The following is a 27,695-nucleotide window of genomic DNA, read 5'->3' as shown; positions in this document are numbered from 1 at the left end:
TAAAAGAGAGAAATACCAAAACAGAAAATATGCGGGTAAAATAAGATTCATTAAATAAGAGAATATTACACCTGACTCCTCTTCTGCACAGAGTAGCTACAACCCGAGCCCTCTTTCTGAATCTCTTCTACCCTTCTCTCGTCTTCTTTAAACCCATAAAGAAGACAATCATCCGCGCGCACCCATGCACTAGGTGTACTAAATAACTCTCTCTCTCTCTCTTTTTCTCTCTCTGGTACGACACCCAAGAGGCCTTTTCTCTCTCTCTCTCTCCCGTACTCACCTCAAAAACAAACCCACAAAGAGCTATTTATAAGGCTCCACTAAAACGTACCCCAATCCTAATATATTTAGGATTTCTACTCCAATTAATATCTAAATCTATCTTAATTAATCTCTAATAGATTTAAATATTAATCCTAATCTAGTTAGGTTTATCCTCTAATTAATATTTAAATCTTAATTTATCTCAAACAAATTTAAATATTAATTCTTATCTAAATAGGATTCAACTACAAATCTAACTAAATCCTAACATATTCAAGGATGGCTCCTAAATTATTGCACTGAATAACACAATTTAGTTCGTCCATATTAGATGACTCAGATGCATTCAATACGCACAGGGTTTGCAAAAAATTTACATACTATTTATCTACGTGTGTCTCCAATTCAAACGGTTCTTTTTTTATCTTTTACGTACTTGGATGGATTATACTTTTATATTTTAAGTTAGATTTGTTTTATTACTACGTTTAATTTTTTTTTTGCAAGTGTTGCAATCAAATACGCAACGAGATTTTGCTGAAAATATGAAATAACTAGATTTGAATCTTAAACCAATTGTATTAGCCAATTATATTAAACACTGACAATAATTTAAGTTTTGCGTTTTCCATCTTGAAACCAATTAAAGGTTTGCTTCTGACTTTGACTAATGCGTGGGTGGTGGTGCCGTGCAGAACTTGGGATTTTTCCCCCTCCGATTTTGAACTTCTAGAAGGAATTTTCTTTTTATTTTCTTTTTATTTTTGTTTTGGGGAAAGGAATCAAATGAATTTGGTAATTTAAAACTTCCAGATTTGATACATTAATTAGGGAATTAGTCGGCAATTTCAAATTCTAAATCCTACCACAAAATATTGCTAAAGTTAACTACACAAGAGTAACTGAGCCTCAAATTTTTTTTTCCTATAGAAGGATTAATTGCTTAAATTTGTAAATTTGTTAGTAACATATTTGCTTGTTAAATGATATATTGTCAAGGAACATAATATTTATTAGGAGAGATGCGTAAAAAGATATGCTTTTCGTAAATTTGAATTATAATCTATAAATTTGGAATCATTTGATTTCAGTTAGTGACTGTTTATCCACGATAAACCAATACTATGGGGTTTGGGTATAAAAATTTGTATAGGCACTAATTTTTCATTATCATGCACGTTATGCACGAGACAATTTTACTGCTTATTTTAACAAAATAAATAATAAAATTAATCTGAATTACTCTATAATAAATATTTATATAATTCAATTATGAGTCCGACTGAAGTACTATCGATAGCATCAAGCATTTGGTGCTATCGAGTTTTCCATCGTTAGATTTAATCCTTTGATTATTAGATTATATTATTCAACCAACCATCGACTCAATCTTAGAGGTCTATATCATTCTAATTATTTATTTCTTAATTTAAAGGCTAAAAAATTAATAGTATAAATAGTTTGATGTTATTGATAGTATTCCATTCTAGTTCGTTCAATTATATTGTACTGCTATTGAGCGACAAAATTATTCCGTACTTTGATTTTTTGTGCATAAATTGTAGCCAATATGCACATATTCAAACCTTCACTACCGTACCCGTCCATCGCTTTTCCACCGGCCGTTCAAGATCGTGCGGCTGCGCTGCGACTCCGCGATCCCATGCGACCAACGTGTGCGGCGGGCCCCACGTGTCATAATCAAAACCGTGATATACGACCGTTACACTCAAATCCACCAATCCATTTCCTTGGGCGCCAAGAAACACACCCTCTCTCTCTGCGGGCCCGGATCCGAATCCGAATCCGAATCCGAATCAAAATCCAAATCCAGCAACGGTTCGAAATCCAGCGGAAGGAACCATCTAGAAAACTCCGCCGCCCCTCGAATTCCGGCCGTCCTCGTGACACCAATCACTAAATTATATTCCCTACACCGCGTGTATACGTACACTCATGCACCTCGCCCTATAATATGTATAGTCATATATATATATATATATATTTTAAATTCCATTCATAAAAGTTAACAATAAATAATGAGTCATAACTAGATTTTCATCCGTGCGATGTACGGCTAATACAATAATATAAAATAATAAAAATTATTATGTAACAAAAAAAATTTCTAATTAATTATATATTTTTTAACAAATAAAAAAATATACTATCAATCTTAATTATAGTATATATTAAAGTATACAAGCTAGAGAAAAAAAAATTTGGACCAAATTAAATATTCAACTAAAATGCAAAATTCAATCATGCTCTATTATTTATGAATTGGTATGCAAAATAATTTACATTTACATATTGATGTGCGAAATAAAATGATAACTAAAATTGATATGAAAAATTACAAATGACATTAATATTTAAGCATATAATGAGATCAACTAAACTTTCATATTTGACACAANAATATTATATATGCGAAAAATATTATATTAATAGGGACCGGTATTTTGAGAAAAGGGAAAAATTCAAAACTAACGTTTTTATAAGTAGTATAGATCAGCAGCTAACTGAAAAAAATATATAAATATTGAAAAGATATATCTATAATTATATTAAATAATTCGCAACCAAATATTCATATTTGAGAAGCATATAGAAAATCACGTGTCAACTTTTCATATAGGATTTATTAAGTGTTCTACTTTTATATATAGTAATAAATAGGTAGATTTGATTATACGTTCAAAATTTAGAAATTTAGGTATACAAATCTTTAATAAAATGTCATAAAACCTTGTTAGTAAATTATTGAAATTTATGGGCGCTGCGTATAGAAGGACGCACTTGTACACCCTGTGCAGCCAAAAATTTTGTTCCGAAATTCACGCAACAGCGAACACGAGACTGACGCGTGGCGCGTATTCAGCCGTAAGAATCTGTCTACTTTCCCAGAACGAACGGACGAGATACGGTGAAAGGCGCTGCCTCAAATGAGAACCGGGTAACACTACAGTGCGCCTCGAGCTCATCGTAACAATACCTCTCGTTATATTAATCCTCGCCACACCTCAGTGATCTTGCTTCTCTCTGTATTCTCCATCTCCATTTTCGTCTCAGATATCTTTATCTCATTTTGCCTCCGTCGATCGCCATGGGTAAAACCCTCCTCAGATTACTCTCTCGCCTCCTCTTTCTCTTCTTTCTCTTCGATCTGTGTACTGATCTTATGATTTTTGTTTTTTTTTTTTTTCTGTTTTTCTTTTTGATTTTTCAGGGAAGATTAAGATCGGGATCAACGGTAGGTTCCAGATCGGCTTTGATTCACAAGTTGATCTGAGGTTTTTTCGGTTTTTTTGATCTATTTTGATTTTGATGATTTTGTATTGTTTTTATAAGGATTTGGAAGGATCGGACGTTTGGTGGCTAGAGTTGCTCTCCAGAGCGATGATGTGGAGCTCGTCGCCGTCAATGATCCCTTCATCACCACTGATTACATGGTATTGTTGTCCTCAGATCCGATCTAAGATGTTCTGGTTTGTAGTCTTTGATGCATATTTTATGATTAATCGGTATGCGGCGGATTTATTTATATATCGTGTTGCGCCTTGGATCGATGTAGATCTGGATCTTACTATGATAGAGTAGCGAGGAATGATCGGAAAATGTTGTGTTAATTTGTGGCTGGTTGTGTCATTGCCTCGATCTTTTTGATATAGCGACTCTGTTAGCTTTTTACTAGCGATCTCAAATTACCTCATCTACCTTTAAATTTTAATGGTTTAGCGGTCTAGTGGTTTTGTTGAATAGTTGCAACTCTATTATGTGGGACCTTTTATTTTTTTTCTTTTTGATGTATATATTTAACTTTTTGAAAAGGCTAAATTATTCTCCGACCATTTCTTGTAAGTCCCTAGATCATATCGCTAAGATGTTGTGATTTAGCGGGGTAAAATATCTGTGGCAACTGTTGTTGTATGCTCGTGCTGCTTTATCACATTAGATTGGCCGCCTATCTGAATTTATTAGTTACCAGATCTTCATCTCTAGTAAAGCAATGTTTCTAAGTTTTTTAGTTTATACAAATCTGATTCTTGGTTCTGTAATTTGCATTAACGGGTAAGGTGTCATGTATATGTCAGTGCTATTCAAAAGCGATTCAGAAGCGAATTTACAATACTGTTAACTCCTGTCATGATGTTTCTCTTGAGTCTCCTATGAAGTAAGTGATGATATGTAGGGACGTATGGTTAGTTTGTTTATGAAATTTGTTAGATATAATTGGCTGCTGGGCCATAATGGAGAAAAGATGCCTTATGTTGACCCCTTTTTTTAATGTATTGTGTGATGTAAGAATTGTATCATACATCTAATCTTATATAATATCAGCCAATAAAAACTTTTTTTTTTTTTTGCCTTGTGGTATTGCAAGATGATAATGTTGAGATTTAGTGTTGACAGCGACCATCTATTTGCTTGGGCTGATTCCCTTTTCCTCTTAGTTGGCCAATTGCATCTATTCTTTTTGCCTATAACATGAAGTAACTGCTTCTGTAGCGCCTGTGTTCCAATTGATGCTTTGCAGTTGAGATTTGCATAACTAAATTCACATTCTGTTAAGATCTGCTGAACATCAGAATCTTCTTGACCCCATAAATTGTTTATGTAAATTTTACCAATGATTTCTATTGGTGTTAATATTAATTTAGCATATTGTTATTTCGGTAATTGCTTGCAGACATACATGTTCAAGTATGATACCGTGCACGGACAGTGGAAGCACCATGATATTAAGGTGAAGGATTCTAAGACCCTTCTCTTTGGCGAGAAGGCAGTCACTGTTTTTGGAATCAGGTAATTTGTTGGACATTTTCTTGCCCAGCAACTCATTAATTCGCTTTAGAGATCTGACCTGAGAATTTCTTTATCAAGGAACCCTGAGGAGATCCCCTGGGGTGAGGCCGGTGCTGAGTATGTTGTGGAGTCAACTGGTGTCTTCACTGACAAGGACAAGGCTGCTGCTCATCTGAAGGTAATTTCCTCCTGTATAGTTTCATCATTCTGTAACATCATCTTATTTAGCTCATATATACTAGAGAAGGCTTGATGGATGTAGCATCTATCAAATATTCAGCCTTCTCTGAAGCAGCTTTGAAGAATATCAGTGGGTTATTAGCTGCAATTTTACTTGGTGATATGTGATATCGAAGTGAGAATAATAGGAAATAGAAAAGGAGTAATAATTCTTTGCATTATATGGTATCGACCACTTCCTAAATTTTGATAACTGAATATTCTTTGCACTAGGAAATGATACTTAAACAGACCGTTCTGGAAAAAGCAATATTTCTTGTAAAAATGTGTTCTCTGGTCTCTTAATGGTCTGCTATACTTTCTTTTGTATGTCGCATTATGTTTATATATATGTATATTAACTTGATTTTTTATGATCTATGACAAAAGGGTGGCGCGAAGAAGGTCATCATTTCTGCTCCTAGTAAGGATGCCCCGATGTTTGTTGTTGGTGTGAATGAGAAGGAATACAAGCCTGACATTGACATTGTCTCCAATGCTAGCTGCACCACTAACTGTTTGGCACCTCTAGCTAAGGTATTGTGGTTTCTATATTATCTCCTCATAGTTACATAATAAAAAGATTATGGGAGATAGATATTAATGCTTGCAAACTGTTTGGCAGGTCATCCATGATAGGTTTGGTATTATTGAGGGCTTAATGACCACAGTGCACTCTATTACAGGTGACTATTTATTTTTGTGTCTGAACTTGCTCTGCGCATTTATGATGAAGATGTGCTGATGAACCTTTAATAATTTTCCTCAGCTACACAGAAGACTGTTGATGGTCCATCAAGCAAGGACTGGAGAGGTGGAAGAGCTGCTAGCTTTAACATCATTCCCAGCAGCACTGGAGCTGCCAAGGTATACTACATATTTATGTTATGACGCTCCATTGTCGGCTACGAATATATTTTTTGTTTTCATGGATTATACTAGTCTGTGTGTTGATCATTCTTACATTAGGTTGAGAATTGTTGAACATCTTTTTCTACTGAATTAAACGACTACTGGTCATCTCCCTTAATATATGCTAGGTAATAAAAATTTGGAGTATTTCACGTGCAGCCTTGTTGCCAAATTTGACTAACATCTAAACTGTTCTTTTTTACTTTTCTTTGCTTGCACCAGATTTGTGTAGGTGCAAACAAGAAAAGCATCCATTGATGAAAAAGAATGTGTATCTACCTGCATTTTTGCCTTCTAAATGTGTATATTGGCTTATTTTAGTTGATGATGGTGTCATCTTGATATGATGGATTTCTCTGTTTGTAATGGGTTGTTCTCAGTCATCGTAAGAATATATATAATTGCGAAGCAAAGGTTTTCTTCTGTCCTTTTTTTCTTAAGGCGGAGTATTTAATATCTCTTTGAATGGTTGGTGGAGTTAGAAAGGTCTTAAAGGCCTTCCAACTACTCTCCTTTCTGCTTGGCCGTTGATTCCTTGACTCGGAATATTTTGCTCTCTCCGTGGTTAATTATTGCTATGCCAATTTTATTTTGAATCAACTTCTAAAGTAACTTTTTGATGATTTTAAATTGCATAGGCTGTTGGGAAGGTGCTCCCTGCATTGAATGGGAAACTGACCGGTATGGCTTTCCGAGTTCCAACAGTGGATGTTTCAGTTGTGGATCTCACCGTTAGGCTTGAGAAGGCTGCCAGCTATGACCAGATCAAGGCTGCAATCAAGTAAGTCAGCAGCTAATTGTTTGATTTTTATTCGTCTTTCATGTTAGTTACCTGTTATTTAACAAAGTGCCAACCTATGAAGGATGTGCAATTTATGTTAGAAGCGAGTGACGTGTTAAATAAACTCCTTTTTGTTGATGAACTTGCTCGATTAATAAGCTTAAGTGAAGCTCGTAAAATACTTTAGCACGGATCTGGACTAGCTCATTGATTGATCAATTGTTCTTTTTTCCCTTCTTTTTAAATCTTGTATTTATGTCTTTCTTTTCTTTTCTTTTCTTTTCTTCTTTCCCTTTCTTTTTTGTGCTAACACAGGGAAGAGTCTGAGGGTAATCTCAAAGGCATCTTGGGTTATGTAGATGAGGACTTGGTTTCCTCAGATTTTGTCGGTGATAGCAGGTAATACCAATTATTGTCCATGATGTTACCCGTGTGATTCCCACCTCTGAGTGGTGTTGCTGGTTTGTCCCATATATTTATAGTCATTCACCAATTTATGGCCTAACTATTCAGCGTTTACATTCCTGATACAACAGGTCAAGCATTTTTGATGCCAAGGCTGGTATTGCCCTGAACGACAACTTCGTCAAGTTTGTGTCTTGGTATGACAACGAGTGGGGTTACAGGTCAGTTTCTGTTTCTAATTATGTTGTAAAAAATATATCAGGATCCTAAACATGTTATTTGCTAATTTGGCCTTCTTTTGTTTTTGTTTTGTTTTATCCTATTTTTGCAGCTCGCGTGTTGTCGACCTCATCCGCCACATGAACAGCACCAAGTAGACAGTTCAGATTTCTTTTGCAAAGTTTTAAGTTATGGCTTGCGTCTTCAGGAGTTTAATGTTCGCGAGCCATCGGAATAAATTTTTGTTGTTGAAGTGTGAAACAGTGGTGTCTAAAACTTAACAGTGTGGGTCTGTGGCCTACATTTTTGTTTGAGATCTCTCTTTAAAGTGATCAGAGTTTAATTGGGATTTGGCTAATCAATAAACTATTTCTGCTGTGTGTGTTTATGTTTTGGTATGCTTTAATAATGTTTACAAAATAGTTTGGCTGCGTTTCACTAGTCATATGTGTCTAAAGATGTTTAGAAGTAAGAAAATTATTTCGTTTCTCTCTGTAGAGATGCCTTTTTTTATCGAATGATACGTGAACGCATGTAGCGCATATGGTGACACTTATTTTCTTCTCAGAATCTTTCCTTTTTTGGCTTGTATGTATAAGAAAACAACGTAGTGTTTTTATTTTTTTATTATTCTCCTTGTTACAATCCAATGGTTCATTGGGTAAATTTTAATACTAGAAATTTAAAAAATTAACTTTCTTTAAAAAAATTATAATCTATCCAGAAAAAATTATAATTTTTGGATAGAGATAAAGTTAATGAGGGTCAACAGCAAGAACCTCACTTTGACCTTAAAAGCAAGAAAAAGGATACACATATACTAGCGATGTTAACTTGTCAGTTTCGAATCATGTTTTGCAAAATTCAAAATCGAATCTGCATAAAATATTAAAATTTGAAACGGTACCCGAATTCTACGGTAACAAAAATTCAAACCCCATAAAGAACTGGAATAAAAGCCAAAAATCCACACCCAAAACTGAGAAATTGAAACCGATTATTTACCATCCCAAACATAAAATTAAATCATTAACATATACTAATAGTTAAAATAAATGTCTAAAAATACCATTTTATATATAATAGGTTTTCACACAAGTCTTAATTTCGGGCTCGGGTTCGATTGGAGTACAAACAAACATTATAACAAAATCCAAATCTATTAAATTTTTATTTTATCTATTGAGACACCTGACAAACTCTACCCATATCCGCAGATACCTGCAGGTTATCCGCAAATTTACAGGTACGGTTGCTAACTTTTCTCATCCAAAAATTTATGGGTTAAATGAATAGATATCCATTAAGTTATGAACATTTTAGACAACCCGCGGATATTCACGGATATCCGCATATTTTTTTTAATTAAAAAATATATATTCACGGATACCCGCATTTTTTTTAATTAAAAAGTATATAAACTTTACGATATTGACTTTATAATTATGAAAAATTTATTAATTTTATATTACAAAAATTGTGGTTACAAAAATTGTGAATGAAAAATTACTCTTAGATTATATAGTTTATGCATTTTAAGATTTTATATTGTTTATTGTATGTTATGATATTTCAATCAATAAGTTATATTATATTTTTAAAAATTATATTTGTTTTTTGCATTTGAAAAAGTATAAAAGCAAAAAAAGGTAAAAAAAATTGTAGTAACCCGCATACCTGCTCGCCCACTAGTGAGGGTATTGGTTAAGATGTTAACCAACTAAAAATTTACGGATAAAATTTATCCATTCCTAAATGACTTGCGGAACAATGATCTGCGCGTGGATTATTCAGTCCACCCATTTGCGAGGTCTACTATTTAGTATTGATCTTACCTGTTTAGTATCTACTAAACCCGCTTCTAATGGTTTCGAATTCTAATTAAATTTCGGATATCCATATCAATCGACATCCCTAGCATATGCTCAAAGAGGTGTCACCGTACTGAAGTTTGAAGCATGTGATACGATGGGCACCGACCATCCCTAAAGCAAGTGGCAAAGGGCTTGGTGATTGGTACCCGAGATCCAAGGTTCGAATCCTAGTTGGTTCACATTTTCAGCTAAATTTATTTCTGAATAAAATAAACGAAGCGGGTAGGGTGCTACCTATCTCTCTCAAAAAAAAGAAAAGAAGAAGTGATACGATGGGCGTATAAGATGGTGCGGTGCACCGTGCACGTATTATAATGATGCATCAGGTGCACGTATTTTTTTTATTAAATGGGCCAGGGCTGAGCCAGGAGAGGGCCTAATGGGCTTCAAATACTAATTCCCTGAGAAACTTTCGAAGCCCAGTTTTAAGACCTGGTCCACGGAAACACACTCGGTGTTCAAAGCCCAGTATTAAGACCCGGTCCACCGAAATCTCTCTCTCTCTCTCTCTCTCTCCAATCTCCATCCCCTCTCCCGCTCTTCACTAACCCTAACCCTAACCCTAACCCCTTCGTGCAGGGAGAGACACCACCCTTTCCCCTGCGCCAAGTACCTCTCTCTCTCTCTCTCTCTCTCTCTCTCTCTCTCTCTCTCTCTCTCAGTATTAGAGCCATAGCAAGAACCTGGATTAGTCCCTGCCTCCTTTTTGAGCTTGGATTGGTAATTACTTTGCAATCCTCTTAATAGTGTTTGGATTCTCCTTATTCTCTCGTGTTAATGAATGCAACATTTTTTCCCCTTTTCTTTTTAATTGAGCTTCTGCTTGGTACTAGTTTGCGCAAGAGTTGAGTCTATGGAAATTCGCGCATATTTTTGAAGGGGTTTATGCTATTTGTTCTAAATTTTATTCGTGTGATTGCGTACTAGATTTGATTATTTTGAAATGGTATTTGATCGTGATCATTACTACATCTTCCGCTTGGAATTGCATCAAAATTAGCTTTTAAACTTGTTTTGACAATGTAAATCTCATATGTGCTGGAGCTTCGGAGATGTCGATGCTTCAATTGCATAAGTCGTGCTAATAGATCATGCCCTTAATAAGAATGTGTAATGTCTTATTACATGAATCTTTTGCAGCTTGTAATGGGAATAAGAATGGATTTAGGTTCCTCCTAGATTCTTTCTTTCTACTTTATATGCGTTTGCGCTATCAAGATTACAGAGACCACTACGAGATCACGCAAATTGTAATATTGAAGTTTTATGTACAATCTCGTTATTATACACCTTTTTTAAGGGCGATTCACCACCCTAAGCCCTAAACCCAAAATCCTAAAATCCTATTTGAAATTTTGTACTTGTAGTGCAATGTTACGGCCAACTTGCCCTAATCTTTTAACTTATATCTCTCTGTACAACTTTTCATGCATATGCAAACAATGTGTGGTTTGTCTCCTATTGAAGGGGCCATCATCATTACATTTTGGCCATGGGCTTCAAAGTTTTGGGGCTATTAGCAGCTTGGTCTGTTTCATTGATCATTGGGAACGAACCCATGAGAACATGATATATGTGGTAATGAGCTCCAATTCATGGGAGAGTGAGATAGCGGATTATAATGTGGGAAGGGCAATACCTTGATTTAGATTTTCCTTGGGTTTTATTATTTTTGAGGTTTTGTCCCACTACTTGCAAGTGCAAGGTTTTCTAGGCATTGAAATCATAGAGTGGAATGTAAGTGAATCAGTGATCGTTCATTTCCATTTTGATACTGTTGAGGATTACTATCGTGCTCTAATTTGTCCTGTCCTGTGTATGGAATGTATTTTCTTAAAAGATCAGTTGTTTCTATTTTGATACTGTTGAGGGTTACTATCATACTCTAATTTGCCCTTTCCTCTGTATGCTATGTATATTTTCTTAAAAGCAAAGCACGACTTGAACAACCAAACGAGTGCCTAACTGTTTTACAGTTATTTCAGAGAGGATATATCTTCAGCTGATAACTTTGCGGTGGAAAAGGGCACTGATATTCTCAATATCCAATTTAAGGCAATTGTTTTAAGTCGAATGCTTTGTATTGCTTCACTGTAGATCTCCTATTTGGGAATGCTTGTCTGGAGAATGTGACTTATAATCTTTATATTAGGGTTATTCTTTAGTATCACAGTTAGCTTTTCTTTGGAAAGCTTATTTTGCTGACAATGTAATAATCCTTGGTAGATTACAACTAAAACTTAGTGTTTCTTCCTTTAGGGGCGTTTGGTTCAAGGTTTGTAATATTTTGGGAATATTATGTATTTTATATTAGGAATGACAAATTTGTTACTAATTTGGCATGCCATTTGAGTTGGGAGGTTGTTAAAAACTAGTATATTCTTATTAATGGACTGCTAATGATTTCTATTGAAGTATGAAATAAGAGTACCTCCTAATTCATAATAATTTAGCATTTCTATCACTTAAAAATTTACAATGATTTCACTACTTCACCTACTTCTTTTATAACTATTCAACTTGAGTTGAATGGTAACGAATTGAATTTATTTTCAATAGAAAATATGGAGGATTATCAGAATATTACAAACTGTGATAATAGGATATCTTGTGCCTTCTAAGTGATTAGCTTTTTAGCAACATTGGTGGAATTTTTAGCTTCTGTCATGGAATCCAAGCATTGGTAGCAGCTGTTGCTCTTTCTTGCAGGAACATGCGTATTCTATTGGTGTTTCCTCTTTTTTATGATAATTTCGTTCTTTTTCTTGGATTTTAAATGCAGTATTAGGTATCTAATTATGGCAACAATTGGCATAAGAAAACTGAGGCTTGCCTCTATCAGAAAGGAGGCAGCTCAATTGGCGATAACCAGAGGTTATTCAGCAGCTGGCGGTGGTAAGGCAAAGAAGGGTGGTAAAGGTGGTGCAGCCGATGCCCCCAAAGCTTCAGCTCTCAGCAAAGAGCTTAAGAGCACTACGGTGTTCGGAGCAAATATCCTCAAGGATGGTGCGGATCCCAAGATATCGCCTGATTCCGACTATCCTGATTGGCTGTGGCATTTACTGGATAAGCGCCCTCTCTTAAGTGAACTACGGAGAAAAGATACAGAGACTCTCCCTTTTGAAGACCTTAAGCGCTTCGTGAAGCTGGATAACCGTGCACGGATAAAGGAAAATAATGCCGTCAGGGCCAAGAACTGATTCTGAAGCAGGAGTAACTGCATTTTGGGCCTCTTTTCCTTTTTTCTCCTTCCCTCTCTTTGAATCCTCTCTTTGAATCATGCTATGGAATTTGTCGATTAAAGATGTCAGAGGTCTCTGAAATTTTATTTGCATGCTGTATGCTAAAAGAGAATAATGTGATCTGGGAGCTTTTCTTGTAGCTGTTTAAACTATTTCTGCCATCAGTAATATAGATTTGAGTTAGGGGCCTATATAATTAATGTCAATATACTTTGATTGCCATGTTTTCTTGTGTTTTTGGGAGATCATCCCAAGTATTCCTTCACCTTTTCCAAATCTTAATGTGCACTTCTTTTTCTCTTTTGGTTTTGTAAAGGATGTGCATTTGGTATTGCTCTTTTAAAAGCGGGCAGAATATTTTTAGTTTTGGGCGAATTGAATTGAATTATATTTAAGCTTCGTCTCTTTTCATGTCCAGTAGAAGTGGGAGATTTTATGTTTGGAACTCTCTCTGATTCATCATCAGTGCATGAGCATTCATACACTGCACCCGTAAAATTCAATTACAGAAAGCTTCATAATTAAAATGTAACTAAACATATTTTACAATATTTAAAAAATCCATGTACTAAGAGTTATTAAATTTATATCATGAATAAAATAATTATTTTACCATTGGCTTTCAGAGCTCATGATTTTTAATACAAAGACCCTACTTGTAAGATTTTTTGGTTTTTTTTGTTAACTTAGTTTAATTTGACGCTCTGAAATCGATCTTAGCCCTTTCAGATGCATCGTCCACGATAGTAAATGAGATATCCCAACCAAAATTCCGATTTATAGGTTGGAAAAAATGTAGTTTACCAACTAGGTTACTAGAATGTAAATACGACTTCAAATGGAAATGAGCCTTAAACATATTAAAAGAGGCCCTTCACGTGGGAAAGAAAACTTCTATTACATCTCAACATAGATTCAATCCACAAAATTTTTTCAAATAGAACAAATTTCTTTGCAAAAGCTTTAGATATAGTAAAGAGCTATCCTTTCTTTTAAATATCACTCATGTGAAATACCTAGCTTACCCATCCATGTCCTAATATATTAAATGTGAGGGAGAAAAAAGAATTTACTTCCTACTCTAACTCAAATCTTATTATGATTCCCCCAGATGCCGATTATCATCATTTGCTGTCGGAAAAATCAGCGTCAATAACATCCCCATTGTCGGACCCCTTGCCTGCGGAGCCCGTAGGCCCGGCATCTGCCCCACCCCCAGAGGCGGCCCCGGCTCCGGCCGTGGGTCCACTGCCGGGCTGATTATATAGGGATTGGCCCAGCTGCATGACCTCCTGGTTTAGAGCGGCCATCGCGTCCTTCATTCCTTGCGTCGATCCACCTGCGATGACGTCCTTGAGCTCGTTGAGCTTCGCCTCCACCTTCTCTTTCACCGCAGCGGGGACTTTGTCTCCGAGCTCCTTCAATTGCTTCTCGGTTTGGTAAACAACCGATTCTGCTTGGTTCTTGGTGTCGATGGCATCTCGCTTCTCCTTGTCCTCCTTGGCAAACTTCTCGGCTTCTTTCACCATCCTCTCCACCTGAACATTTATAATTAGTTAGGATAAATGCTCTTGCATAGATATCTCTTCACAGACTAAAATGTAATGATCAAACAGATCTAATGAGCTATAAGGTGCAGATGCGATATGCTAGCAATACAGATAATACAAATATAGAGACGCAAAAGAGCTTCGATTTCGAGCAATAGTGTATTCAGGTGATGTACCTCATCGGTGGGCAAGGTGCTGGCGCCGGTAATAGTAATGTCCTGCTTCTTCCCGGTGCCCTTATCCACAGCAGTAACAGAGAGAATACCATTGGCATCGATATCAAACTTGACTTCAATCTGTGGGACGCCACGTGGTGCCGGAGGGATCCCATCAAGCCGGAAGCTTCCAATAGATTTGTTGTCCCTCACAAACTCTCTCTCGCCCTGAAGGACGTTGATCTCCACACTCGTCTGCCCATCAGCTGCAGTGGAGAATACTTCCGATTTCGAAGTGGGCAGGGTTGTATTCCTAGGGATGATCTTCGTCATAACCCCACCTAGCGTCTCCAGACCAAGAGAGAGTGGGGTGACGTCGAGAAGGACAATGTCACTCACCTCTCCACCCAAAACTCCTGCCTGAAGGTGAGTAGGGAAACAAATAAAATAAAAGGTCAGAGATGAAGAAATGACCTCAATACAGTGAGCAAAATATGAGAGATGAGACGGGACACCTCAACCACTGACCTGAACAGCTGCCCCAAGAGCAACAACCTCATCGGGGTTCACAGTAACGTTAGGCTCCTTTCCCGTCATTTTTCTCACAAGCGCCTGTACTGCTGGAATTCGAGTTGAGCCCCCAACAAGAATTACCTCATCTAAATCCTTGAATGACAGCTTTGCATCTTTCAGAGAATTGTCCACAGGTGTCTTCAGCCTAATTGATGATGGCAGCAAATGAGCAACGGAGACATCGAAATAACAAGCATGCCACTAATTAGAGTAGATATTGTTTGGGAGGCATCATGTAAGACTTGCATGCAATTTGAAATAAAACTAGCACAAAAAATGAATAACGTTTACAGCAGTACTAGAAGGTAACAGAGAGCAATTGTTGGAATTAAAAACCAAAGAAAAAAGGTTCTCTACCATTCATACAGCAGAATTACTACAAAATATTAGAAAATACCTATCAAGGAGGTCCGAACACAACTCCTCGAATTTGGCCCTCGTGAGGGTTGTCTCAATATGTTTTGGCCCATCAGCAGTGGCAGTAATAAATGGTAAGCTGTTGAAGAGCAATTAGAACGGATTTAGAAAAGGAAATATAGAAAGAGAACATTAAAAGCGAATTGAAACATGAAAACTGAAGAAGCTAACCTAATGTTAGTCTGAGTCAACGATGACAACTCCATTTTGGCCTTCTCTGCAGTCTCAGTGAGTCGCTGGAGGGCTTGCTTATCTTTCAAAAGATCAATGCCTTCATCCCTCTTAAAGTCGGCAGCAAGCCAGTCTACAATTCTCTGCTCAAGATGGAGAAAAATTAATTATGATTTTGAACTTGATATTGGAGCATATGAGTGTATATGCGTGCCCAGAGTGTATATGTGTGCCCAAAGCATGCGCTTGGGCAGTTAGGCTCATGCAGGTTCATTTCGTTAGGCACAACATCTACGCAGTGTAGGCATATCTGCGTTCAAAGAATGTCCTCAAGTATGTAGCATAACACACCTAGGAAAAAGAAAAAGAAAACACTAGATAAGCAGCAAGCGTCATATTTCAGAATGATTCTGATCATGTAGCAACACAAGCTGGATGTCAATGGTCATCGAGTTGCAGGAATTGATTATTGAAAGTAAAACCTGTACAACTTGTTTAAGCTTGCCAAGCAAGCTAGCTAGATCATCGATTCCCGGCCATATTTCATATTCGCATGCATCACAACAAGTAACTTCCGTTTTGCAATGGCAAAAACGTCACATAGCCATTCATATATCCTCCATAAATGAACAAGATGGTCATAAAGCACTAAACCAAACAAATACTTCAGCATATGCCATGCTAGTGTCATAGAGAAAAAGAAGTGACCAACCTTGTCAAAGTCATCACCACCAAGATGAGTGTCACCTGATGTAGAGAGCACCTCAAAAACACCATCTCCAACCTCAAGAACTACAGCATAATATCATGGTTATTACTATAATTACAAACAAATGCTAATATTACATACATAAAGGTAGACCACAATCGTGAGCTCCTTTGCTGAAGCAAGCATGCTGCCTGCATTATTTCGCTGCAGCATTCTACTACATATGATAATGTAAAGTTGATGCTCAAGAAATCATATGATGGGTTAGTATAATTGCCAAAGATAAGTCTTTAATAAACCCAAATCTGAGATAAGAATTTTTTAAATTCCAATCTAAAGGAACCGATGGTGAATCTACTTGAAAATTCACTTATAAATAGACATATATGTGGCATCCATGCAAGCAAATAGTTTATTTGCCCGCAAAGAGGCTCTTGATACTTGGAGGACCTTAACATGGGATTGTGGACAACACACACAGAAAGATAATGAGATTAAACACTTCAAATGTAGATGCTTCAAATGTAGATTAGCTTCAAATTTAAGTTTAAATTTGTAACTCAAATAGATATCCAACCAATAAGCCACCTCTTCAATCAAGTCATTTCACTATTGCAGCAATCAATCTCTAACCTTTTAGTTTTTACGAACTTTACTAGTTGAAAGCAACAAAAACTGAGTTTACATAGTTTTCACTGTTTGATTTGCACAACAAAGATTGTGTATTGTGATCACAATTTGCTATCCTTCGTTAGCAGGCAATCCATTTTTCAGATAGACTTAAAAGGATCTTCTAAGTGAGGGATTAGGCAGTATTTAAACTTAGACAAGCTTCTATACCTGAGACATCGAAGGTGCCACCTCCCAAGTCAAACACTAAAATCGTTTCATTGTTCTTCTTTTCAAATCCATAAGCCAATGATGCTGCAGTTGGCTCGTTTATGATACGAAGAACTTCCAATCCAGCAATACGACCAGCATCTTTTGTTGCGGTCCTCTGAGAGTCATTGAAATAGGCAGGAACTGTGACTACTGCTTTGGTAACCTTATCATTTAAGAACTTGGAAGCGTCATCAACAAGTTTCCTCAGAACCTGGAAAAATAAAGACGTGGTTAAATGCTCAAAATCCTTTATGTAAGCAATACTTAATATTCACAAAAATATTTCCACAGTAATTTTCCAACTTCTTAATCGACTAGTAATTTACCATATTAGATCTTTAATAATAATCAGCCAAGACCATAGTTAAATTTTTGCAAGTGACTAATCAAAGTGGAACAATTTAAATGTTTTGGTGTCAGCAAATTTTGGACAAATAGTTTCTGATCTCAATTGAAGTTGTGTAAGAAAGAAGGATACAGTAATGCAATTCAAACTTGCACATTTACATTTAAAGCTTCCAAGGTGAAAAGTTATACATTATAGAACAAAGTTAAACATTAAATGTTGTTAAGAGCTGAAGCCACTGCATCTTGTACTTTTAAAAGGAAATATAAACCAAAATCATGTTGAAGTAACGCAGAAACCAGAGAAGGCCGGTTAATATTACCGATTGAAATGCCCTACGCCCCTACCAAAATCTGTTCTAAGAAGCAAAAGAATGCAACTTTAGAAGCAGCAGAACAACAAATATAAAGAAAAGAAGTTTTCAAGGATGGTTTGCTCACTTTTGAGTGGAAGCTAACATTAAATTCACTCAGGCAAACAAATACTACCAGACTAAGCAAACATAGCGAAGAACTAATGAGAATTGGATTATGCCTTCTGATTTACTACTCTAATAAGGGGAGAACTAGTAAATTTTGAGTATACATCTGGGAAGAGAGAAGTCGATCCATGAAAGCAAGAATGACAGATAGCAATACGAAAAAACTAAAACATCAAGTAGCGAGTCCATTTAGCCTCGAAGTGACATTCCTAGCTACTATGCTTTTGAGAAGTAACTAAGCTACTTTACACGTGCACTGGTAGATAAACACAATATAATGAAAGAGCCATCAAAGATTCAAGGAAAAGACCTGTGCCGAGATCTCTTCAGCGGCGAACTGCTTCCCGATGGCGGGGCACTCGAGCTTCACGTTCCCGTTCTCGTCCCTGACGACCTTGTAGGACACCTGCTTCGACTCCTCGTCGACCTCCGACATCTTCCTCCCGATGAAGCGCTTCACGGAGAAGAAGGTGTTCTCCGGGTTTACCACCGCCTGGCGCTTCGCGATCTGGCCCACGAGGCGGTCGCCGTTCTTCGTGTACGCCACGACGGAGGGCGTCGTCCGCTGCCCCTCGGCGTTCGTCACGATCGTCGGCTTCCCCCCCTCCATCGCCGCCACCGCAGAGTTGGTGGTGCCGAGGTCGATCCCCACCACCTTCTCGCACACCACGCGGAGGGGGGCCGCGGCGGCGGAGCGCCGGGCTCCCCTCCCCGCCGCGGTCCTAAGGCGGAGCGGAGCTCCGATGACGCCATGGGCGCGGCGGGAGCCGAAGAAGAGGGAGCTCGAGGAGGAGACGCTCTTCGCCCTCGAAGAGGAGGGGAAGGAAGGGGCGGCGGAGGAGCCGAGAGCGTGGATTTGGGCGGACGAAGACGCCATTTGTACGCACACCTTCCTCAAAACCCTAGAATGGATGGGGAGAGAGAAGAGGGGGAGGAGGCGGAGGCGAAACGGAGGGTGTCGAAGGAGCGGATGCGAAGAGAAAAGATAAGGGGAGGGTAGGGGTTTTATGAGGACGACGAAATGGGGGTTCGCTGCAGGACCCGTCGAAGGTTCTGGAACGCGGTCGGTGGCCGTGCCGGGCCAGCGCGGCCCATATTATCCGGGCCGAAGTTGTCAGTCCGGCCCGGATTCAAATCCAGGCCGGGAGGTACGGGCCAGCGCTAACCAACCCTCCGGCCCATCACGGCCCCTCGGCCAGGAAGGCACGGGTCGGGCCGGGCTTGGCTCGCCCTTAAAGTTTTTATTTTTAATTTTTTTTAAAAAAATATAAATTAAAAAGTATGATTAATAATTTATTTTTATTTAAATCTATATTTTAATTTAAAAATTAAAATTTATAAAATAATTACAAAGTAATAATTTTTAAAAAAAATTTTAAAAAAATATATAATTGATAATATTTTATTACTAAAAAAAAAAATGAATTGAGAGTTTGATCCATTGGACCAAAACCCCTCCTCCCTGCAAACTTCAGGAGGAGAGCTCCTGGAAAGAAGGGCTCAGGAGCTCTGACCCCAAAACCTAAGGCAAGTTGCCTTGGGCCTTAGGGCTTGTTTGGTTCAAGGGTAGAATTGGAATGGATAATGGAATGAGAATGAATTGGAATGGTAATTGGAATGGCCCACTCCCCCAAAACGTTTGGTTTATTTGTGGATTAGGAATTGGAATGAGTTATTTACATTTCATTGTTCGGTTCGTATACACTAAAAAAATTATAGGATACTATAACACTAATTTTACTCTCAAATATAAATTTATATTATTTAAATTTTATGAAAAATATAATACTATTCTCTAATAAGTTTTCCAAAAAAAATATCAAATTTATTTTTAAAAACTTTTAGGGCTTATTTGGTTCATCCATTTTGGGTATGAAATGGGAATCGGTTTGAAACCCTAATCCATTTTAGGGCTTGTTTGGCTCATCCATTTTGGATATGAAAATATAATACTATTCTCTAATAAGTTTTCCAAAAAAAATATCAAATTTATTTTTAAAAACTTTTATTGATGTGGGTTAGGAATAGAGTTTTAAGAGAGGATATGTTTTTTTTTTTTTTTTGATGAGAAAGGAGTGAAGAGAAGGAGAGTGAGATGGTCACATGGGCTTCGAGAATTTAGTGGGTTTTCAGAATGAAATCTCAATCCGGGTTAGAAGACCAGAATCAAGTTGAAGGCTAATGTGTCATTCCCATTCCAGTCCGGAATAGGAATCCCAAACCGATTCATGCGAACCAAACAAAATTAACCGGATTTGATCAAACCGATTTCCATTCCATATCCAAAATGGATGAACCAACAAGCCGTTTAGTGCCCAGGCCATGGTAGCTCGGCTCGCACGGCCGAAGTGGGCCGTCCCGTGCGAAGGCCAGGTACGCCCCAAGCCTATATTGGGTCGAGCCGTTCTGGATAGTTGGGCCAAAAAGAGGCTCCGGACAGCCCAAAATATCGGGTCGGGTCGGGCCAATACGGATGCTTCGGCATCTATGCTGGGCTGCAACCCTGCCCATTGACATCCCTTGGTGGGAGTGTGGCAAAAGCTATTGCCCCAATAGAGGGCCAATAATGGGTTGGGAATAACAAATTAGGCTCAGTAATGAAATGGACTAAAATGGAGGCCTATTAATGGTTATGGGATGGGCCGTGACTCACTAAAAGGCTCTACTCTCAAAAGGGCCAGATGCACCAACTATTCATCGACTGTCACAGTCTCACTATCATTTTATATAATTTACATTTTACTAACTGAATTAGTTACAATTTTTTATTAATTAAAAATTTTGACAGGTACACTAAAATACGAGACGGGTGAAGAACAAAATATTAATGATGAAGCAATAATTTTTTTTTTTTAAATATATAACAAAAACTAAGACACCATTTGGCATCATCTCTAGTATAAATTATATTGATAGGAATTATTTTTTATCATGATTAATTAGTTTTGCTATACATTCTGCTAAAGTACTAAATGATAACAAGAAAATTTACTTATTTATTTTTATTGTTAAATAAATATTTTGAATAACCAGATTGCTGGCAATTTATTGTGAACTCCTGCATAAAGGTGTCCAAAATATTCGATACCCCATACCCGACCCGGACCCTACCTGGACCCGAACCGGACCCGATAAAAAATGAATAGTATACGGATAAAAAAAATTACCCATTAAAGTTTCGGGTATGGGCCGGGATATTTTATATCCATACCCGATTTGGACCCGACCCGAACCTAACTTTTAAATGGGTACGGTCCGGAATAGTTTTCAAATCCGGATCCGGACCCGGACCCGATGAAATATCCAATAGCAAATAAAAAAAATAAACTTTTGAAGTTGAAGGATCAATTTCAATATGACTTATAAATGATGAGTCACTACATATTTTCATCCTAATGAAACCCTAGCCGTCTCTTTTACTCATTACTTTTTTCTAATTTTTTTACTCTTTGTTTTCTACTTCTTTTTTTTCATTTCATTTCCGCCAACAATATTTCATTGTCATCATCATCATCAGTGTCATCATCATCATCAGCGACAATATTTCTTTTGAATGAATTTTATTGGACGGTTCAACTTATTAGAATGCGAGTTTTTTTATGGTGGGCTTTATAGTTTGTCTATTGACTATTTAATAAAGTTTATAAAAAAAATATATTTATACGGATATCCGTACTTGATCTAGATCCGATCTATATCCAGTCTTGAACGGGTAGTATACAAGAAGTCATTACCCAGATCCGCTCAAATAGACTCGATGGGTATATTAGTAACTTTAGTACCCAGATCCGGACCCGACCCGAAGTTAAATGGGTAGGGTATATATATTTTTTTGTAACAATTTCTTTTTAGGGTATGGATACAGTATATTAATTATCCAGACCCGACCCGGTCCATGGACATCTTTACTCCTGCACTGTTTTAAATAAAATTTTTATTTAAAAAAAATAAGATGTCCAATACCTGGCATATGTGTAATGTGTGCCGACACGAATCTCGAGGCAAAAGTTGTCCGGTGGTCAGATGGCGCGAAGCGTCCCGAGCTCGTCGACAACTTTCCCGCCATTTTTCATCTTCGCGCCGCCCTTCTCTTCCTCCTCCTCCTCCTCCTCTCCCCGTCTCCTCGCTCCTCTCTTCTCCTCTCTCCCTCGGTCTCCCCTACGTGCCCCTCCAAAACCCTAATCCATCGCCATGGAAGAGGCCATCAAAGCCGAGTTCGAGAAGAGCGGATTCTCCATCGACCAAGACGATCACATCCTCGATCGATGTATGCCCCTTTTTTTTCTCTTTCTCTATGCCCCCGTTTATCATTAACGATACCCTAATCCTTCGATCCTTGTCTTTTTCTCTATCAGTGTTGACCTATTGCATCAATTACAAGCTCACCCCTTCGGATCTCGTTTCCAACTGGGAAATTTACTACCTCAACCGGTAAGATGGAAGCATTCATGAGCTTTTATTTATTTATTTATTTATTTTTTTGGTAATATGTATCGAAACTCCTCAACTTTAGTTCGTTAAGTTGAAATTTTTGTTGAATTTAACTGTTCTATTAGCTATAATCGTTCATCGTGTCAGTTTATTTGCTAAAAAGTGATAAAATCACTATATTCTATGGAATTATTGCTGAATTTAAAATCTTCTATATATTTGACTAAAATCACGTAATTTCAAAACATATAGAAGTGGTTACTCTGAAGAATTCCTTTATTATCCTAGCTCACTGTGAAATTTCTCTTTTTTTTTTGTACCTAGTATATCTTTCAAGCCTTTTTAGATGTTGGTTGGTTTGGTAGTTGATACAGTGCATTTTGTTCAGGCAATTAAATGGATTGAAGCTAGAAAATAGTCACATGGATGGGTTCTTATCACATCTTCAAAATGAGGTGAAGGAGAAACTTATCAAAGAGGAACCTCACCTGCATATTTACTCCAGCAACGATGTTGAAATGTGAGTTAATGGTGAATAATTCGTAATCCAGGCATGATATGTAATTTCAGTGACCATAGTATTCTCCTGCAAATTAACTTTTGCAGGCTTTTAAATAGTGAACCTGATGATCGCGAAGAGAGCTTTCTTGACACCCCAAGTAAGTACGAAAGGCCATATGTGGAGAATTCAGCATCAACACCTAGGGCAAATGAAAAACCTTCATCAAGCAAAGAGTCAAAAGCCAATAGCACTCGCATAACCCCTTTTGGGCAGCGAATTAACAAATTTACCTCACAATTTGTTTTCAATGCTCATAATATGGTTGATGGATCAAGTCGGCAGGAGGTAGAAGATATTGAAGATGATTTAATTAGAAGAGTTCAGCCTGGCCCAAGATGCTCTTTGCAAGTTCATCTTTCGCAGCCAGAACCAGGTTGTAGGTTCATGTACGACAGAATAGAAGATAGGGTAAGCAGCATTGCCCTGCATTACATTTCTTGATGTTTGATATATGTTGATTTGTGTTAAAAAATTTCCTCTTTTTTTAGTTTAATTCACTAGAAAATCGGATTAGAAAGTTTTCGAACTTGTTTGCCGCATCTGGACTTTATGGAGAACTTGCAGATGCTACATTGGCTTCACAGGTAATTGCTTGTTATGCATTTAGAATTCGTTCCTACTTGGTGCTTGTAGAAAGTTGATTTAGGAAATTAACATAATGTGTGATTAGGACTATGCTTTTCTACTACGTAAAAAAATAAAGGCTTAAATGACACTCCTGTTCAGAAAAACATATTTGCCGTTGGTCTGATCATTTGTGATGGAGAAGGTCATTTAAACGAGAAGTCCATTTTACTGCAAGGCAGGTAGAAATACTTCTCTCACGCCTATTATTTGTAGTAAAGTTTCTGTTCAGTTAATTTTTATAGCTGTTCTTTACTAATCGCTTGAACTTTTATCTAACTGCGGATGTTTTGCTGATAGTGTCGAGCATTCTGGGGGACAGCGTGTTCGTCTTGATCTCAGTAATCTGACCCATTTTTCCTTGTTTCCTGGTCAGGTACACCATATGAATTAAATGTTCATGACACGAGTGCTTGTATATTAGCCTTATTCTTGATTTAATGCACATTTGTGGAATACCAGGTGATTGGTATTGAAGGAAATAATCCAAGTGGACATTGTTTGATTGCATCAAAAGTGGTTGATTATTTAACCAGCTCCAGTGATGCCGATTTGCCTCCTGCAAAGAAGCCTGCGGTGAATCAGGAAGCTCGGCTGAGTTCTTCCTCTGAGTCGAAAGTGCTATCAGTAGTATGTATTTCTTATTCTTAATGTCAGCATTTTTCAGCTATCCTTCATGTCTAAATTGTCGACAGTATTGTGTCCGCATGAAGCCTAGTTTAACTTTTGGTTTGTTAGTTGCCCATTTCTTTTAATCTGGGAACCTTGGATTTTTTATAGGTTATTGCAGCAGGTCCGTTCACTACAAATGATAACTTGTTGTTCGAGCCACTACAAGAACTGCTAGCATACGCTCGTAGGAAACAGCCTCAGCTGCTTATCTTGGTGAGCTCAAGCATACTTTTGGAATTTCTGAAACCTCATCATGTGTTATATACTAAGAAAGCTTCAATGGTTCTTTGTATTGTTTCAATTGCTTTGGCAGATGGGACCGTTTGTTGATTCTGATCATCCGGATATTAAAAAAGGAACTGCTGACCAGAGCTTCGGTGACATTTTCCATCTTGAAATTCTTCGACGGGTTGGTCACAGTATATTGGTCATGCTTCCAATTTAATATGATTAAGAAATTTCTATAGTTCTGTATTCTTTGATGCAGTTGCAAGACTACAATGAGTATATGGGCCCTGGTGTCCGTGTGATCCTTGTTCCATCTATACGCGATGCTAACCATGACTTCGTTTTCCCTCAGGTATAAGCCTGGCAGCTCAAGTCCCTTTGCTGTTTAGTGGACTTTGAGGCATGTAGTGCAAATGCGGTTTATCTTTACAATCATAATTTCATCAAATTTCATTATGTTGCAAAAATTCTTGCCCAAGTAGCAATGGCCACATGATGATAAATTCCCTAATTTCCTACATTGTAGCATCTCATTGAATCTTGTTTTCTAGTCGGTGCAAGAATCTTTGGAATTAAGCTGGAATTCAATTCAAGTTCTACTGAATGAGCCAAAGGCCCAAATCCTAAGGCCTATGTTGATTCCATTTTTGGGAACAACATGGAAGATGACGATCAATCTTAGCATACCATAAATCACTTCTATAGTTGTTATGTTGCTATGTATGTCGGGATATATATATATATATATATATATATATGTTGTAAAAATCAATAGGCTGCACAATATATGCTATGTGCACCCGTCGTGCAATTGGCCAAATAGATGGACGTGTATGGTCCCTTGGTTACCTAAGTTGCAAATAAGGTAGGCTGGAGTTCTTAGGCAAGTGAGTTTAGTTAGAAAATGATATAGATGTTGCATATCACCAGCATGCTACAGCTTCTCGTAGTCAAGCAGTTCCCTCTTTTTTTTCATTCTTAAGTTTTTGTAATCTATCTATGATTTATTTGTATTCAAATTCTTTTCTGCAGCCTGCATTTGATATTAATCTGCCAGAAGATAGCACACAGCAGGTACCCTTCCTTGCTTATTGCTATATCTGAGCGTACTATTAGATCAGTGCATAAAATATTGTCCTTTGCTCTTCCAGCTACTCTTTTTACAGTCTTACTTTTATCATTTTTCATATGCAGATAACTTGTGTTGCAAATCCAAGCCTCTTCAGCTCTAACGAGGTACAAAATTTTGTAACTACGCAAGTGATTATTATTTTTATCTACATGTGCTAGATATTCATTTGAGCAGAATTCATTATATACTCGTGACATGATAAAACAATCAACATCCCATCAATCAATGTTGTCCCTAATTGATCTTTCTTTTAGGTATATTAGAAAGAATATATTTATTTGATGACTGAATCATAGTTTATTTACACAGGTAGCTATACAAATGACATGTTTATCGAATTATTCCAAGAAATTCTATTATGCTATTCTTACAAACAAAGCAATATACAGCTGCAGCAAATCCAATTTTAGACTCTGATCTCCCTATATGTTTATGCACTGCCTTTTGATTTATTGTCGTTATTTGGACTCGGCATCCTCTTTTGTCATAGTGCTGATTTAATGTTCTGTTCCAGGTCATGTTTAGCTGTTGTACCGTGGATATCCTGAAACAGCTAAGCAGTGAAGAGATCTCTCATAACCCACCTGATATGCAGTCCGCTGACAGGATGGGGCGACTGGCGACACACCTATTGAGACAACGCAGGTAATTTTAATAATGAAATTTTGTCAAATGATTGTTCATTTTTTGTGTTAGGATTCTGACTTGCTCACTACTTCACGACTCGCTAGCTACTATCCTCTATATCCGCCTGCTGTTGGTGTTCCTTTGGATTTCTCACTTGCACCGGAAGCACTTGAGATCCTACCTTCTCCAGATGTTCTTCTCCTTCCTTCTGATCTTGCTCCCTTCATCAAGGTATTAATGGTTAAATCTTGCTTGTATGTAGTCAACATGATATAATCCTTCCTCTCGCAAAAACATTTGCTGTAGTTGCATAGTTTGCATTCTGAATTTTTTTTTTCTCCCTTTCTTTGGTAAAATCTTTTGATAGTCCCTTCACCATCCCAATATTGCTTCTTGGTCCTTTGAACTTTAGCGTGTAAACTTTTTCACATATTGCAATTCCGTCCTTCACCATTAAAAGCAAAGTTACAAGTTTTTCCTATGAAATGACCACACTGTTCTTGTAAAAAGGCTTTCTTGTGTCAGTGCACTTGAAATTGGGTCAGGAATGTTATTTTACGGTAAAAAGTTCTGTGATATCAGATTCTCTTGGCAGCTAGGAATGGAATTGCAATATATGAGAAAGTTCAAGGAGTAAAGTGTTCAAATGTTTCAGGGGCTAAGTTACTTTATTGAGGCTAAATTAACTTCATGAGACCGACTCCATCCAAAAGTTCAACAGCTTATACTGTCCTGCAAAATCAGTGATCAAATTGCTTGAAACTTCTCTCTTAAAATACTTTGTTAAAGGCACTTTTTGGTTACGCAGTTGTTGTCCGTCAGAGAAGGAAATGAAGAGGAGAAAAGGTGTATGTGCGTGAACCCAGGGAGACTCGCAAAGGGTATTGGAGGGGGCACTTTTGTGGAGCTCTACTACTGCGAAGATGTCGACAACACCAACGCCTCCATCATCCGCATCTAGTTTCAGTATAGTGAGGCATTAGATACATAATGCAACATACTTGTAAATTGCATCATTCGAAATATAGCTATTCGCCAAGTTCTTTAATAGTGGACGAAAGTTGCATATCCAGTTGTTCACTCAATTTTATTCTTCGCTTAAAGGTCTGGTTCCAGGATTTGTCTGAGTTTGTTACATTGCTGCCGTAGTTGGAGAATAACGTTTCTTATGCTGCAGCTGAACTAATATCAATGGAATGCCTAGTATAGTAGTATGTGAAATTATTGTACGGGCGTGTTTGGTTCGCACTATGAAAATTATTATGAATAAAAAGATGTCCCATGCTTTTATTTCTACTTATTCTATTATTAAAAATGTGGCATTACGGCGTTTGATTCGAATAGTCATATTATTTAAAATTACAAAAAATATATACTCAATATATTTATTTGGTTAATTAATTTTAG

At 37.3% G+C, this 27,695-nt stretch overlaps 4 protein-coding genes across 4 annotated transcripts; 3 read left to right on the top strand and 1 right to left on the bottom strand.

Annotated features, from left to right (window-relative positions):
* On the top strand, nt 3,248–8,005 carry LOC109723214 (glyceraldehyde-3-phosphate dehydrogenase 2, cytosolic). Its single transcript, XM_020251500.1, has 12 exons — nt 3,248–3,380; nt 3,500–3,523; nt 3,622–3,722; nt 4,961–5,076; nt 5,155–5,254; nt 5,686–5,832; nt 5,921–5,981; nt 6,065–6,162; nt 6,846–6,988; nt 7,304–7,387; nt 7,525–7,614; nt 7,725–8,005. Exons 1-12 carry the CDS (start codon nt 3,377–3,379, stop codon nt 7,768–7,770), a joined length of 1,014 nt encoding a protein of 337 aa, XP_020107089.1. The 5' UTR covers nt 3,248–3,376; the 3' UTR covers nt 7,771–8,005.
* LOC109722655 (54S ribosomal protein L37, mitochondrial-like) lies at nt 9,988–12,993 on the top strand. The gene is made up of 2 exons (XM_020250758.1): nt 9,988–10,206; nt 12,269–12,993. The coding sequence occupies exon 2, from the start codon at nt 12,285–12,287 to the stop codon at nt 12,684–12,686; it is 402 nt and encodes a 133-aa protein (XP_020106347.1). The 5' UTR covers nt 9,988–10,206; nt 12,269–12,284; the 3' UTR covers nt 12,687–12,993.
* Nucleotides 13,587–18,996, bottom strand: LOC109722945 (stromal 70 kDa heat shock-related protein, chloroplastic-like). The gene is made up of 8 exons (XM_020251121.1): nt 18,323–18,996; nt 17,144–17,396; nt 16,307–16,386; nt 15,595–15,737; nt 15,404–15,502; nt 14,962–15,151; nt 14,455–14,853; nt 13,587–14,266 (listed from the first exon to the last, which is right to left on the bottom strand). Exons 1-8 carry the CDS (start codon nt 18,887–18,889, stop codon nt 13,853–13,855), a joined length of 2,145 nt encoding a protein of 714 aa, XP_020106710.1. The 5' UTR covers nt 18,890–18,996; the 3' UTR covers nt 13,587–13,852.
* On the top strand, nt 22,053–27,509 carry LOC109723369 (DNA polymerase alpha subunit B). The gene is made up of 16 exons (XM_020251706.1): nt 22,053–22,279; nt 22,368–22,443; nt 22,832–22,963; nt 23,050–23,413; nt 23,494–23,589; nt 23,732–23,811; nt 23,930–24,005; nt 24,092–24,259; nt 24,410–24,514; nt 24,615–24,710; nt 24,789–24,881; nt 25,562–25,603; nt 25,724–25,765; nt 26,176–26,306; nt 26,393–26,519; nt 27,097–27,509. The coding sequence occupies exons 1-16, from the start codon at nt 22,204–22,206 to the stop codon at nt 27,247–27,249; spliced, it is 1,857 nt and encodes a 618-aa protein (XP_020107295.1). The 5' UTR covers nt 22,053–22,203; the 3' UTR covers nt 27,250–27,509.

This window comes from Ananas comosus, linkage group 17 (genome assembly GCF_001540865.1).
Source record: "Ananas comosus cultivar F153 linkage group 17, ASM154086v1, whole genome shotgun sequence".
NCBI classification, from domain to species: domain Eukaryota; kingdom Viridiplantae; phylum Streptophyta; class Magnoliopsida; order Poales; family Bromeliaceae; genus Ananas; species Ananas comosus.
The sequence above is the reverse complement of the archived record's forward strand: the minus strand, read 5'-3'. Positions and strand labels throughout refer to the sequence as shown.